The 15,555-nt window shown below is 38.2% G+C and overlaps 2 protein-coding genes across 2 annotated transcripts in view; both read right to left on the bottom strand.

Annotated features, from left to right (window-relative positions):
- Positions 1–40: 40 nt before the first annotated feature.
- Positions 41–8,232, bottom strand: LOC307022990 (adipocyte plasma membrane-associated protein). The gene is made up of 9 exons (XM_079655951.1): positions 8,151–8,232; positions 6,578–6,667; positions 5,941–6,062; positions 5,270–5,371; positions 4,546–4,698; positions 3,558–3,673; positions 2,980–3,140; positions 2,124–2,319; positions 41–722 (listed from the first exon to the last, which is right to left on the bottom strand). The coding sequence occupies exons 1-9, from the start codon at positions 8,219–8,221 to the stop codon at positions 513–515; spliced, it is 1,221 nt and encodes a 406-aa protein (XP_079512077.1). The 5' UTR covers positions 8,222–8,232; the 3' UTR covers positions 41–512.
- A 1,201-nt stretch (positions 8,233–9,433) lies between these two features.
- Positions 9,434–15,555, bottom strand: part of rassf3 (Ras association domain family member 3) — a 58,579-nt gene continuing 52,457 nt past the window's right edge. The window contains exon 7 of the mRNA XM_079653993.1: positions 9,434–14,330. Within this exon, the coding sequence (XP_079510119.1) occupies positions 14,181–14,330 (150 nt within the window). The 3' untranslated portion in view covers positions 9,434–14,180. The remainder of the gene's footprint in view (positions 14,331–15,555) is intronic.

Here is a 15,555-nt window from a genome sequence, read left to right as displayed (position 1 = left end):
ATGTCCACATTTATTTTTAAATGAATTCACGAGTCAAATAATCTTTTTATATAAAATATTTATTTATTTTCAGCTTTTACAATTTATTTTAGTATTACACATTCCTTCCCAAATTAAAATGTTGGTTGTAAATTAAATACAAATCTTAAGAGAGAAAGTAAAATAACATTGAGTTTATTTTGGAAGATGTATTCCAGTTGGATAAAGGAGTCTTCTGCAGACGGTGTGATGATGAATGGGTGGAGTATTTTTTTACTTCATTTCTATATTTAATGTACAGTATTTGAGTTATATGATATGGTTTTAGCTCAATGTTCCCCGGGGAAATTAAAACATAAATTACATTCTAGGAATCAGCATTTTATCACTTGTGTTATTGCTACCACACAAACGTTTACTTTTCTTAAAATGTCTTCACAGTTTCTTAGTTCTTCTCTCAGTTAGTGTGTGAAGAAGTCCGACCTCAAACCAAAATATCCAGGTGTGATCAATGCAACATCTGTCACCCGTCATCAGCTGTCCCCCCCCTCCAGGACGGGCAGGAAGGGCAGGTCGGTGCTGCCCAGGTACGTCCTCCCGCGGTGCTGGAACACGTCGCTGATGGCCCAGGTGAGGCGGGCCTCGGGGTCCTGCAGCGAGCCCACCAGCCCCCCGTCAGACCCCAGCTCCAGGACCAGGGCGTAGCGAGGCAGCAGGACGCGGTACCAGCTCAGGGGAATCACCTGGAGACAGAAACACTTCATGGTTATCTAAAAAACTGTTTTGATAATACATCATATTTGATCGTTCCAGTGTCTCAAGGTTGTGAATTTACTGCTTTGTGTGCATTTTTGGACTTTGAGCGTGTAAAGTGTAAAACCACAGCAAAGATCAAATATCATTTTCCATGGAGGGATTATTAAAGAATATCTTTGTCATCTTTACTTAAGTTCAAAGGGGATATGACACCATGACATGCGACCAGATGAAACTCACCGTTTAATTTACTTTTTATTATTCTAAAATCTTCTCTGAACATTGATGGAAGCATTTGAGATAATGTAAGTACAAAACTATATTCTAGTTATTTGTATAAGTGTTAATGTAGAAATGTTACTGTCTTAGGTAAGACAGCTTTTATGTGCGCAGCTCCACTTGCTTGGAACAGTCTACAGGCAAAATTGAAATTGAGCATTTTTATTTCTTTGAATGTATTTAAGGCATGTCTAAATGAAATGCTTTCTGACACTCTGGGTATTTGTAAATGTTGAATATGTAAATATGATATCCTCTGTTGTTTGTATGTTGTTTTTATGTTTCATGTGGAACTAAATGATGCAGGTCTCCCTTGTAAATGAGATCGATGATCTCAAGGGACTAATCTGTCTAAATAAAGGTTTGAAATGAAATGAAATGAAGTTACCTATTCTATCGTTATGCTCCTTAAACCACTCAGTAGTCTGCTCTCGTTTTAAATAACGTTTATTACTTTAATTAAGCTTAAAGAGAGTGTCTCTGTCAGCGTGACCTCAGCTGACATTTCCCAGAGTTCACTCGGAGTTCAGACCTGTCTCTTCCAAGTGTCGGGTGTGACCATAGAGACTGTATATATAGACAGAGAAGTGTTTTTATCTTAACCTCTTGTGTTCATCTAACAATTCAATCTGTGTGCGTGTGCGTGTGCGTGTGTGTGTGTGTGTGTGTGTGTGTGTGTGTGTGAGAGTAAAGGGGTCCTGCCCCTGTCCCGTCACATTTCACACTATCTCTTCTCAGTCTGGAACAAAGCCTGTTATTCTCGGCTGACTGACTCACCAGATAATTGTGAATCACACAGCCTTCCAGATGGATCATGGGAAAGTAGATTTGGTTATAAAAACAGCACTCAAAATGTAGTTAGATAAATCATAAGTATAAAGTGTCATAAATATACTGGTTGACAGTTCAAAGTATGAAGTGTGTTCTGTGTGATATTACTAGAACACAATAAATAGTTCTAAAAAGAACACTCATACATAATTTCAGGATCTGTGTGCCGCTCTTTCCTCGCATAACAACCTCTCCATTTCTCCAGCGATCATTTTGATCATATCCCACATATATATTATTTATCAAAGAAATTCATATAAACTATGAAACACACTGACTTTTGCCAGGAATCTTTTGACGGCGGGGTACGGGGCGATCATGTCCAGGAAGGGAGGGGTGATCTTCCGGAACCTCGGTGTCGTTATGCCAACAAGGAATGTGCCGTGGTCGCTACGGCGGATGTTGTCGGGGTAACCGATCATGTTGTCCATGACGACCTCCTTGGTGCCGGCCTTTGGGCCCTTCAGCCAAAACCTGAGAGGGAAAAGAGGAAGAGTGTGATGTTGTTCCCTCGTCTCAAAGTAAAAAAGGTTATTTAAATGTGTTTCTGGTCAGAGTGTTGGTTCATATTAGCTGAGTTAAGAGTTAGCTAATAGATTTGTATTTCTGGTGTTTACATTAAAGGGGCCTTATTTCAGGTGTAATATTTGTATGTTGTTCCTCTACTGTGACATGTTTACATATTTGAATGTTCAAAAAGGACTTTATTTTTCTCATACTGCTTGTGCTGCAGCACCTATTTTTACCGTTGTGATTGGGTTATGATTAGCCTATCACTTACAATGTGCAATAGCCAGTAAAAGTGTGAGTGTTACATAGTGATGACACTATGTTTCCATAACAATGTAATGGAAGTAAACAAAAGAGTCCAATGGAGGTGTTTCAAGCAGTGTGTGGGAGAAACTTCCTCTGGAGGGAACTTTGCATGCACTAAAACCTATAGAACACAATACAGGAAAGTGTAAACCCCAAAAAGCATCTTAGGGCCTCTTTAGGGATTCAAAAACTAATACAATGTGGAGGTTATCGGATCATACATGTTTATTTGCCACAGATCTTATTTTTCAGCAATATTCCGAAATCCAATCTTCAGGGTCAGCCTAGAGAAACACGTCATCACTTCATAGTGTGTACCTCAGTATGCGTCCGATGCTCGTCTCCGCTAGCAACAGGAAGTGCTCGTCAGGTGACAGAGCGATGCCGTTGGGCATATAGAGATCGCCCAGCAGAACCGTCACACTTCCCGTCTGCGGGTCGAAGGAGAGGAGACGCCCGAGGCTGTTCAGCTCAATCACCTGAAAACAATATACATTTTAATTTAATTAAGTTGGTTGTTCTCGTTAATGTATATTATTTAGCTTAAATATGTTTAATGAAACTAAGAAATGGTTTTATCAGGCCTAGTTTATATAATGTACTGTATATATATTTAGCTTCATTTGTTGTACAGCTGTTGTGTTTTATTAAAAGGGGGCTCCATTGAAAAGCAGCTCTGAATGGACCCTCAGTCTGGTTTTTGGCGAAAGGCTTTGGATGGACGGTTACAAAGAAAAGCCTGAGTGTCCTCGAGTGTTATTGGCAAGCACGATAAAAAAATCTCTGAAGGACTCTGCATGCATCAGCTTCCCTCTGCCTTGTGATCTTCTCAAATAAAAATCTAAGAAACTGTGATTAGCCGATGGTTTTTGGCTAATTGCCTCCCCCCCCCCCACCTCCAGGGTGACATGTCTGCGTCCCCAGCGACTGGAGGAGTCGGTGAAATAAATGATCCCCGTCTGAGAGGAAATCTCCAGACCGTTCAGGAAGGCGAAGGGAACGCCAGCAGCACCTGAGGAACAAAGAGAAGATCATTGATATACATTTGTAAAAATCTTACTCTCATTTGGGTAGATTTAATGCATATGGAATACATTTAGGTGAAGGTGTGAATCCTAATAGACGTTGAAGCCAAAATGTAGACACTCAGGCCCTTAAGGACAAAACTGTTCCCATTAAAAGCACAATGTGTTATGTGATCGTATCACGTTTTTCATCTTGAGCTCTGGCTTCAAGGCAAAGCAAGTTTCTTTATATAGCATCTTTCAACACAAGGCAATTCAAAGTGCTTTGCAATAAATAAAAGACATTAAACTAAATATATTAATTCAACACTATATTTTTAACTATTTCCACAAGATGCTCTTTGGTGCAAATACATGCTATTTTCTTGGTTTTCTGTCGATGCCAATCATTTACATAAACCAGAATGAAAATTACTTGATTTAAAAGGGTTTGAATTCTGAAAGACATCAAATATTTGGTATTTCAAATATTTGGTTTTCATCAACCTAAAGTTTGTTGAAATATTTATCTCAGTGAAAGTGGGAAATTATATAATTAAACAACTTTTTTCATTGTATTTGGATGCAAAAAATATTGTTCTCTAAGGATAAAAAAGAATATTTTAATGATTATTTTAGTGAAGTGGACATTATTTTTCATCACACACACACACACACACACACACACACACACACACACACACACACACACACACACACACACACACACACACACACACACACACACACACACACACACACACACACACACACACACACACACACACACACACACACACACACACACACACACACACACACACACACACACACACACACACACACACACACACACACACACACACACACACACACACACCTTGTGAGTTAGCCAGCAGCAGGGTCTTCTCTCCAGTTTTGGGGTCCACGCTGTACAGACCAAGGTACGAGTCAGCCACGATCAGCTGACCGTGACGATCCATACGGACCCCGTGAGGACGGCCGCACACCGGCTCGTAGTCCGTGCTGCTGCCTGCAGGGACATGAGGACTGCATGTTAATAACAACGTTATAAATGTTAATTTAGAGTAGACATTTCAAACTGAGGAGAAAGAAGAATTATTAAAAGTTTGGAGAGAGACGAACAATGATTTTGTGATCATAAACAAAACAACAAACTATTTTGTTTCAAACTAAGACAAATCAACTATGGTTCATCTTTTTTTTAAAGAGGAAAACAGTCATTTCCACATGAATACAAACCAAACTTTAAGAAGACTTTATTTATTATGTAAAGAAGCAGAAAGTAAACATAAATATGAGAGAAAAGAAGTGAAAAAAAGCTCCTGATGATGGCTGCTCATAAGCCAGAGGCCCTTTAAATAATTAGACCGCAAAATGTTTGTGCTGTAAAATGTAATTTCCCAAACTTTTAAGAGGGGGTATGGATTTATAAAGTGGTGTGTCTTTGCTTACATTCACCTCGAACGGCAGCTACACGTTGACTGCAGGAGTTTATTTAGTGTGAGGGAAAGACATCAAGTCAAAAGGAAGCAGCTGGCCCACAATAAACACAGAGGAGAATCAGACGTGGAAACACACACCACATTCTGGCAGGTCCTGTCCCATGTGTGTGAGGAGTGTGAGGCTGTCGTCAGGGGCGATTCTCCACAGCTTCCCGTCCACCGTGCCCGTGAACACGTTCCCTGAAACACAAGACACACCGGGTGATATATGGGCGAAGAGCATTCAGACCATAGTGTGCCATTTAAAAATATATATTGAAACTAGTAATAATGTATCTATAATGTTTGGGAAATGTATTTAAAAAACAGTCTCAACAAAAAAATCAAAAAATGTAATAAAACAAATATATAATAATAATAATAATAATAATAACAATAATAATAATAATAATAATAACAATAATAATAATAATAATAATACATTCATTCATTTATAACATAATCAAAATGAAATGTATGTAGTAAATCAAACATCTATACAGATCAATTTAAACATGTCACATGAGCCATGCCGGGGACAAAATACCTTTGACGACCATTATTGTTTCACTTGCAGATAATTTCATTTATTAAACATTTAGTTTATTAAAAAAACATGATACAAATCTTAGAAAATATCTCAATCTTTGAGGCTACCCACAAATCCAAAAACAGTTGATGATTACATTCCTACTAAACGTGTTGTTTATCCTCTCACTCTCAATATCAATTTGTCAAAGTTTACATTACAAACATAAATGCCCGCTCACCCTCCTCATCAGCAGTGAAGGATTCTGGTCCGTGAAGTTTACCAGCAAACAGCCTGCGGCCCTTCTGCAGCAGGGTGTTCACAGCCAGGGGCCCCTCGAGGGCTGGGGGGGGCCCTTTCAGACTGCAGGAGAAATTGGATTCAATTTTTAATGACATTGTGTGTGTGTGTGTGTGTGTGTGTGTGTGTGTGTGTGTGTGTGTGTGTGTGTGTGTGTGTGGGCTGCTCGATTATGGCAAACATCATAATCTCGATTATTTGGGTCAATAATTGATATAACGATTATTAAAAACGATTATCCATTTACTTTGAAAACATCCATTTATTGAAAAGAAAGCTTTGAACGGTATGTTTTTGACAGTTGATTACCCTGAACTTAAAGTATAATTCAACTGAAAAAACAAAAAAAAATTCAAAATAAATAATTGTTTTTATTTCAATATGTTGTTTCCAAAATCGGAATTGCGATGAAAATACGATTCATTGAGCAGCCCTTGAGTGTGCTGACATCGGTGTGTGTGTGTGTGTGTGTGTGTGTGTGTGTGTGTGTGTGTGTGTGTGTGTGTGTGTGTGTGTGTGTGTGTGTGTGTGTGTGTGTGTGTGTGTGTGTGTGTGTGTGTGTGTGTGTGTGTACTTACACATGTGGTTTGGGGTCTATGGGAGAGGGCAGCAGGTAAACTCCAACAGCCACAGAGAGCAGAGCCGCTAATAATGATCGTTTACTCAACCTGAGAAATAACAAAACAACTATTTATTACCTCTGTTAAAAAGTTTTAAAACTCAAATTCAATTAAGGTTGATATTTATTTTATTTTAAATATTTCTGGCGAACAGATCATCTAAGAAATATAAGGAAATATAAGGAAATGATCAAAACAAAAAAGCATGTATAACATTCTTTAAACTCTGTACACGATAGCCTTATCTGTAGATTCAAAGTGCCTTAAACCAATACAATTAAAACACTTTTGGCACTATTTTACGCTGCAAATCCCAGGATTGTGTTATCTTTGCAGATCCCAGTTTGTCGTCAATACGTCACAGAGTTGTGTCACATGTGGTGAGGCGAACTTTGACATGTGAGTGATGTTTAACACAAGATCAATAATATACCACATTGCTGTGATGCTGGTGACACAAAGGGGAACCCAGGTGAGTGAATCAAACTCAGATCAATGATTTAAATGAGATTGTAGAGCATGATTGTGGGTATTCCTTTAAATGTGAAGGAATTCCTCTGAAAACGGGTTATTTTGTTCCCTCCCATCACAATGGAAAGAAGCTAGGTTCATATGTGATATAGAGTTGAACAACAATTGCATCCTTTACAGGAAATGAAATAAATCCCAGCCGGACCTAAGAGGGGAACTTATGCAACAGTTTGCATGATGTCATCTAACCTCCTCTCCCACACATAAGGTAATAATCTAGATCATTTCAAAGTGCTATATAATCACATTTACTGGTTACATAATTCAAAAATGGGAAGTTAACCAGAACTCTAAATGATGTTTTGGGGGTGAAGAGTTTAATGTGCTGGCAGCTGCTGGGGGAAAATAATAGTCCTCTAGGGGCTCTACATCAGCACATAAACATGATTTAAAGTGTAGCTCTCTAATAGCCGAACTAAAGACGACCCCTGCGCTACCATGAATATGTGAAAAAACAATCTGAACAGGAACAAAAGTGTTCCTTTGCTTTACAATACTGTGAAAGGCTCTTTGCGATAAGCGAGCTGTCACCTTGCCAAACTCCGTTCAAAAATGTGCCAAGTTTTACTCCGTCTTGAATGCACCATATTATATTTCACAAATCCTGAGGAAGTTAAATGAGTAAGCAGGAAGTAGTATTCTGTTTTGGTTAAATCAGATTTAAACTTTGTGTTATATCTCCCGTCCCGCCCACACCTGCTGACAGATCCGCAGAACTTCCACACACCTGAACCTGTTGACTTTTATTTTTATTTTTAGTAATTATGAGCTGCTTCGATGCATTTTATTAATGCTGACAAGCAGTAAGAATATTGACTGTACAAACTATATATTTAATTCATTATTATTAGCCTACGACGCCGCACTGTTTACAACAAAATAACATATTTCTGAACGCGGTTTGGCGACGCAGAATAACACTTCTTCATAACTCTGCAGAAGAAACCGAGCCTAATAGTTGTTTCGTGTGAGTATAAAATTATTAAATCATAAAACTTACATTGTTGAGTTTTGAGTGAGTGTGTCCTCTCGCTGCTGGATCAAACTGATCTTACTCAATGGACCTGACATAACACCACAGAGTAAACAAGAGCATCCGGCGAGGACCTTCAAAATAAAAGTTTAGAGGCACACTTTTCCAGTCCAGCTATGTGTTTTACACATAGACTGTACGGGTCTTACATTGTCATACTTTTTCAAATGAGTTTAAAATGACCAACTTTGCTTTAGCAGGTCCTTTTTGATTCACAATTTCATATTATTCAGGGAAGAATACCACTGTTTTTTTTTATTTTTTAGATGCAACTAATTATACTAATTTTCAAATAAAACAATGTGAGAAATTGGTTCCAAATTGGAGACAGAGCTTCAATATTGTGTTCCAATGAACTCACCTGCATCTACCATACATTAGTTAAAATTCGCCTCAGTTTTGTTTTGTGACTACTTCAATTATTATTTTCTTTCAATAACCTGGCACCATTATTCAACACTCACATTCCAAAGTGCTTAAATACATATAAACTGTTTATATTTTAATACTTGTCTATTACTGTGTATTTTAAGTTATTTCTGCTCTTAAAGCCTCTTCGGAAAACATCAAAGGATTACTAAACAAAAGTTTCAGTCAGAGCTTTTATTTTGAAGGCAGCACTGAAAGGCTCCTTTCTGCAGTTTTACACATGAACAGTTACGTGTGTGTGAGAGACAGGGGGGGGGGGTCCCATTTAAAGTCTGTGAGTAGTTGGGGTCACAGGGAGGACAAGAGGAGGAGGAGGAGCTGCTTTGGACTGCAGTTCTGCCAAATTACTGACAGCCTTTATGCTAAACTAATTATTACTGGCTGAAGCTTTATATTAAATATTTGGAATTTGTCTAAAAGGGTTATAAAAAACATCTCAATTGATTTTGGAAATGTAGGGCTGCAACTCAAGATTATCTTTTAATCTGCTGAGTAGTTTTGGTCTCTAAAATGACAGAAAATAAAAAAGATATATCTCAGAGACAGAGTGAAGGTTATGTCTTCAAGTATATTGTTTTCTTAGATGAACAATTTAGACCCAAATGTATGTAATTTTAAATTGCATAACAAAATAATAGTAGTAACATCTCATATGAAAAGCTGAAGCCAGTATTCTTTGGGGGATTTGTTTTAAAAAATAGAGAATTTTCAAGAGGAGAGATACATTTTTCTTTCAAGTAATACAGAAAAAAAAACCTCTTGTCAAATATATTTAAATAATCCCATTTACAGCAAGAAAGAAAACACAACAGCAGTTAAAAAACATGAAAGCACTTGTTTTTGTTTTAATTTCAACTTTATTGGATGCAGCCTGCCCTGTGTGAAGGAAAGGCAACATTTGGTATCGATTCAAAGAGAGATGACAAAAATACATCTGAAGAGTTTTCCTGCAGAAAAAGCGATTTAGGAAGCCCTGCTGCAGGATTCTATTTCTGTCTGAACTTAGAAAGGCACTGCTGTATTCGGAGCTCTCAAAAGCCTACATTTCATTTGGATTTTTGAACATTTTTAATTCAAGTGTAAAACAAACCGAAATAACTTTTCTGAGCTCAGATGCTAATGGAGAACTCATGATTTGAGATCAATCTGATCTCTAAATAGTCGACAAAAACAGCATCATTGGAGAAGATGAATATCAACAGCGCTACACGCAGATCTTTGGCATTTACATGTACAGTGTCTGGATGTTCACACGAAACACAGATCGCACACAACACAAGATAAAAGCCTTACAGACCGTAAATCTTAGATAATAGAATAGTTATGTCGTTTAAGAGCTGCTTAAAAAAGACTGATGTATGGTACATTTAGTGGTTTTTCTACTTTCCAACAACTATTTGGTTGTTCAGATAAATCCCTAAACCACCGCTTTGAATGGAAAAAAATTTAAATGCGGAAAAGTGAATTTCTTGCATTCAATCTGCGAATGGGGATCATGTCAAATGCTCAAAAGCTACAGGAAAGCTGCACATGGTGGTGTGTGGAGGGGGGGGGTTTCTATTTCCAAAATCAAAAATTATATTTAGTAGCAGCAGCAGCTTAGATTTCAATGTCTCAAATCACAAGAAAGTAAATACATATTTAAGTATCAAGTGTAAATCTAATTGTACACCACATAAGGCTGATGTTCATTGGTAGTATTTTGGATTGCTTTGTTTCTCATCAACATGTAAATCAGACACTTTGAAGAGGCTGGATCTGGATTTTTGGATTTCTTTGCTTGAAAGAAATGATCAAAATAGTTGCAGAATATTTGTCCGTTGATAAAATTATTAAATTCAAGACATACTTTTCATGTAAAGAAACTGTAGGGAAACAACACCTGTTTTTCCTCGAGGCCTAAATCAGCAATTAGACGTTGCTCAAATGATCGATCAGGCAAACAATCAGCATTATATGGTGTAACATCGTAAAGTGACACAATCTAGATCAAATCTACATGTTTGGAATTTCTCAAACGGCTTCTTCTAAAAAAGGTAAACAATGTGATGTGAAGCCAATAGTTTGCATGTCTGATTAAAACAGCCTTGAATGTCTTTCTAAATACCAGGTGTCATATATAAACTTATTCATTTATGAACACTACTGGCCCAAAGCTTTGCATCAAAGGTTAATGAATCATCAAGCCTCACTTATACCAGCAGATGTGACGACATTTAAAAAAACAAACGTCCGATGTTCACTCCAAAAGGGTTCCCCCAGTTTTCTCTACGATAACGCATGCTTTAATATTATTAAGCCCAGTAGTGAACAGAGAGCATGTGTGTCACAAAAAGACTAAAACAAGAACAACATGCGAGATCCAACAAAACCATTCACAGTCTAACAGCTAAACTCAAAATATACAAAAGATGAAAAAAAATTAGCTTAAAAAAAAAAAACTTCTGTCACACTGTACTTCCATTTGTTTAAAAAAAAACAAAAACATTTAATTATGTGTGGAGCTTAACAAAATCTTTCAAAATAAGATTATAGCATATAAGATGTTAATATAAAGTACAGTTTGATGGCGGAAGTTTAAAGAGAAAGAAGAAAAATGAAAAGAAACCCGGCTTCCCTGAAGTTAAAGTGCCCCAAAAGCTGAATGAATTGATACGATTATTCTGGTATGATGTCATCTGACAGAACAAGTTGTTTATCAGATACACAAACAACAACAACAACAACATGGCTTTAAGATTCATTAGCTGTTTCCATGCAGACTTGTGTATCTTTCCAATGATATTATAGGGAAGCAAAACAAGGCCAACATAGTTTGAACGTTTTATAAGCAGCTAAATACCAAATGTGTGATTTCTTTTAATATCCAGAATTAAGGTCAAGACGAGCAAAACTTAGAATCATTTCACCATTTCAGTGACTTGACGACTTCTTTTAAATTGGCCAAAAACATGTTGAACATCTGGATACAAATTTTAAATATGAAAGCTTTTACAGTTACACCACTTTGAATTAAATAATGGGAAAACGTCCAAAATATTTTCAAATAGTTAATGAATCTAGATTCTGTTGTATTCAAATATAACATTTAGTTTTGGGGTGTTTTTAGTACTTCTTAAAGAGACGTTTTAAAAAGCTTGATCCTACATTTCCCATAATGCCACATCTCAAATAATACAATTTTATTCGCGAGTATATCAGAGTAAATTATGCATACAATTGGAGGAATGGCCCTTGAAATGTCCCAATTAGGCGTTCAGCTGCTTGTAAGATTCAAATCCTCCTGACCCTTTGCTTCCATATCATTAACCCAGTGTTCCATAATAAAATAAACCAGGGTTAAAACCCCTTTAAATAAAACTCTGAACTCTATATGTGTTCCCTTCAGTGGGAACAGGCCTCTGATATATGTTTTGCTCCAGGCAACACCACAAAAATATCTTTGGTTATAACAAAAAAATAAATCTATGAGATAGTTTGACACAGAAATGAGAGGATAGTTACGGGGTTTGCCCACTAGGGGGCGGTGTTGCACTTCAATCAGCTCAACTCAACCTTTGTTAATGACTTGCGATAGATATTAATAACCCCATTGCTAGTTCAAATGATTGTCTTTGTTTAATCTTAAATGTATGTTTTTTGATCAAATATCTGAATAACTGCTGCTACAAAAACAACAGATCCTTTAACAAAACTACATCGACAAACTCTTTGGTCTCTAAGCCATAAATGATGAATTGCATATACTAAAGATAACATTGCATATATATTTAAGGCAGCTACTGGCAACACATGTCATGAAGCTTCACTGTACAAAAACACCTCCACCTGTTCAACTTCTTTCGCATTTCTTTCTCTAAGTCTTTCTTTTCCTTGTATCCGCCAGCTGAACCTCGGGCTGTAAAGGAGGTCAAGGCTGCAGGTTTTAACTGGAGATAAGAGCACACAGCGACAACCGACACGACTCATATCAGTATCAGCTGTTCTCACAGACCTCCCTTATTCCTCCCAGCAGCAGCTTTCATTAATGCAGGAAAACAGGACACACATTGTCCTCGAGGTCACACCGCTCACACTACCGTCCTATTCTTCCTTCTATTCCACTTTCCTAAACTTCTCAGTCAACTTCCAGAAACCGTCACTCCTCCTGCTGTGACCATGCAGGGTCAAAGGTCGGAGGTCAAGTCTATCCAAACTACTTTAGCATCTTCGGCTTTAAATCCCACTAAATCACCCTCACTCGCCATAAAATAACTATCTTTCCAACCAAAACCACGTTTCTGTCTTCGTTCAGTTTACAAGACCTTTCCTCTTTTATTATTTGCCAGTAGAGTTTGTGTTTTCAGATCCATTAAAGCTCAAATGCACCTTTTATTCCTCTGTACACCAACAACCCTCTATGGAGTCTGAAGTGTGCCAATAAGTAGAATACAAATAATAAATCATAGATAACAATCATTCACTAAAAATGCTTTATATGTATGCATTTAAAAGTAAATGTATGTAATATGTAAAAGGTGATAAAAGCAACAGCAAAATGATGGAAATAAGAGTTAGGGGATATTTTGCTGCTTATTTGCTTTGAAGATCTGTAATAGAGGCTGGCACATATGCACCCTGCAAATAATAATAACACAGAAAATATCTTTGAATCTAAAAAGTGTAATTTTCTTAATCTACAATGTAATTGCCAACTTGTTTTTAAGATGATTAAATAGTAAGTTGAATTGCCATTTTATTCTTACTTAAATTTGACTTTAATATTGTGTATGTGTTGTCCCTCGTCTGTTGTGTTTTCTTTTGGTGTCGTTTTCACATTCTATTAACAGCTATGAACATGAAGTAAAATAATTCTAATAAAAAAAAACTTTCTTTGGCACACTCAAGACTCCATACATACTTTTTCCCTTCAGAAATATTTCTCAACTTTCAGGATCATTCAAGCAAAACTCAAAGATAATCCATGTTCTTTGCTTAAAGGCTCCAATGATCTGTGTATGTCAGCTCCATATCTCCCACTATCTCCGTCTGTGTCAACGAGCAGACTGCTGCCCCGCCTCGGAACAAAACAACTCAATAAGACTTTTTGTTTCCAGAAACACAAAACAATAAAAAGCTTCACCCATATAAATTAAAAAAGAAAAAATATGTACAAACCATTAAAAACAAAAAAATTAAATAAAACTCTAACTCCATATATGGCCTTGAGTCTTTCACAAGTTTAAAGGGATACAAAGGGGGAACTAGAGATACATGAAGTGACAGCCGGACAGAGCAGGAGAGAGGAGGAGTGAATATGGCACGCTTCAGTGACTCTGGTGTGAGCAGGCAGCAGTTTGAAGTCTTTCATCCAGGCTGAATCAAACTCCAGCATCCCAATATTGTCCGTTTATCCTTCCTCAGTTTATTTCCTTTCAATCTTTGTATCATCTTTCGTCCTGGCGCAGAATCCTTTGCTCTCACATCCTTCTCCTTGTCAAAATGTAGATTCAGCTCCTCTGAGGATGTAAAAAAGTCCCCTCCTCCGAGCCAGTAGGGGGAGTAGTCCTGTTTTTGGGGGTGAATGCTCTAAGAGGGTCCTCGGAGCTCTCTCGTCGCCTCCTGCAGTCTCCGCCGGTAAGAGTCATAGCGACGAAGCACCGCCTCCCTCTGCTCGTTCTCCTCCTTGTCGAGGATCCGCAGGAAGTTACGCAGCTCGGGGATGGAGAAGGCATCCCACTGAGAAGAGGAGAACACTTATTCACAACACATCTTATTGAGCATCTTGTTTCTTTTGCATGTTCATGGATGGGACTTGATTGCTACCCTAACGTAGATGAGAATAAGGAGGCAAGGAAAGCAGTCGAAGGAAAGGGGAGAAAGGGAAGGATGGGAAACGGAAAGACAGAAGGTGAAAGGAAAGCAGACTAAGGAAAGGGGAGAAAGGGAAGGAGGGGAAAGGGAAAGACAGAAGGAGGAAAGGAAAGCAGACGAAGGAAAGGGGAGAAAGGGAAGGAGGGGAAAGGGAAAGACAGAAGGAGGAAAGGAAAGCAGACGAAGGAAAGGGGAGAAAGGGAAGGATGGGAAAGGGAAAGACAGAAGGAGGAAAGGAAAGCAGACGAAGGAAAGGGGAGAAAGGGAAGGATGGGAAAGGGAAAGACAGAAGGAGGAAAGGAAAGCAGACTAAGGAAAGGGGAGAAAGGGAAGGATGGGAAAGGGAAAGACAGAAGGAGGAAAGGAAAGCAGACTAAGGAAAGGGGAGAAAGGGAAGGATGGGAAAGGGAAAGACAGAAGGTGAAAGGAAAGCAGACGAAGGAAAGGGGAGAAAGGGAAGGAGGGGAAAGGGAAAGACAGAAGGAGGAAAGGAAAGCAGACTAAGGAAAGGGGAGAAAGGGAAGGATGGGAAAGGGAAAGACAGAAGGAGGAAAGGAAGGCAGACTAAGGAAAGGGGAGAAAGGGAAGGATGGGAAAGACAGAAGGTGAAAGGAAAGCAGACTAAGGAAAGGGGAGAAAGGGAAGGATGGGAAAGGGAAAGACAGAAGGTGAAAGGAAAGCAGACGAAGGAAAGGGGAGAAAGGGAAGGATGGGAAAGGGACAGACAGAAGGTGAAAGGAAAGCAAACGAAGGAAAGGGGAGAAAGGGAAGGATGGGAAAGGGAAAGACAGAAGGAGGAAAGGAAAGCAGACGAAGGAAAGGGGAGAAAGGGAAGGATGGGAAAGGGAAAGACAGAAGGAGGAAAGGAAAGCAGACGAAGGAAAGGGGAGAAAGGGAAGGATGATTAGGAGGTGAAGGAGGATGAAAAAGATGAACAGAAGAAGGATGCGAAAGCAGTAGAGCAAATGAAAGATGGTATGGAGGAAGAGAAGAAAGAAGACGTTTTTGAAAAGGTTTCCAAGATTACAGGACAAAGAGAAAATATTGAATTGATGTTGGATTCAACATTTAGATAACAATACTATAAACA

Source organism: Notothenia rossii, assembly GCF_949606895.1.
Source record: "Notothenia rossii genome assembly, chromosome: 10".
In the NCBI taxonomy this organism is placed as follows: domain Eukaryota; kingdom Metazoa; phylum Chordata; class Actinopteri; order Perciformes; family Nototheniidae; genus Notothenia; species Notothenia rossii.
The sequence above is the reverse complement of the archived record's forward strand: the minus strand, read 5'-3'. Positions and strand labels throughout refer to the sequence as shown.

Excerpts from the sequence above, each read along its gene's own strand:
- LOC307022990 (XM_079655951.1), bottom strand. The coding sequence starts at position 8,221 with ATGTCAGGTCCATTGAGTAAGATCAGTTTGATCCAGCAGCGAGAGGAC. Across the intron at positions 6,063-6,577 it reads ATAGACCCCAAACCACATGT|TCTGAAAGGGCCCCCCCCAG; the intron begins GTAAGTACACAC and ends TTTCTCCTGCAG. Across the intron at positions 4,699-5,269 it reads ACAGGACCTGCCAGAATGTG|GCAGCAGCACGGACTACGAG; the intron begins GTGTGTGTTTCC and ends ATGTCCCTGCAG.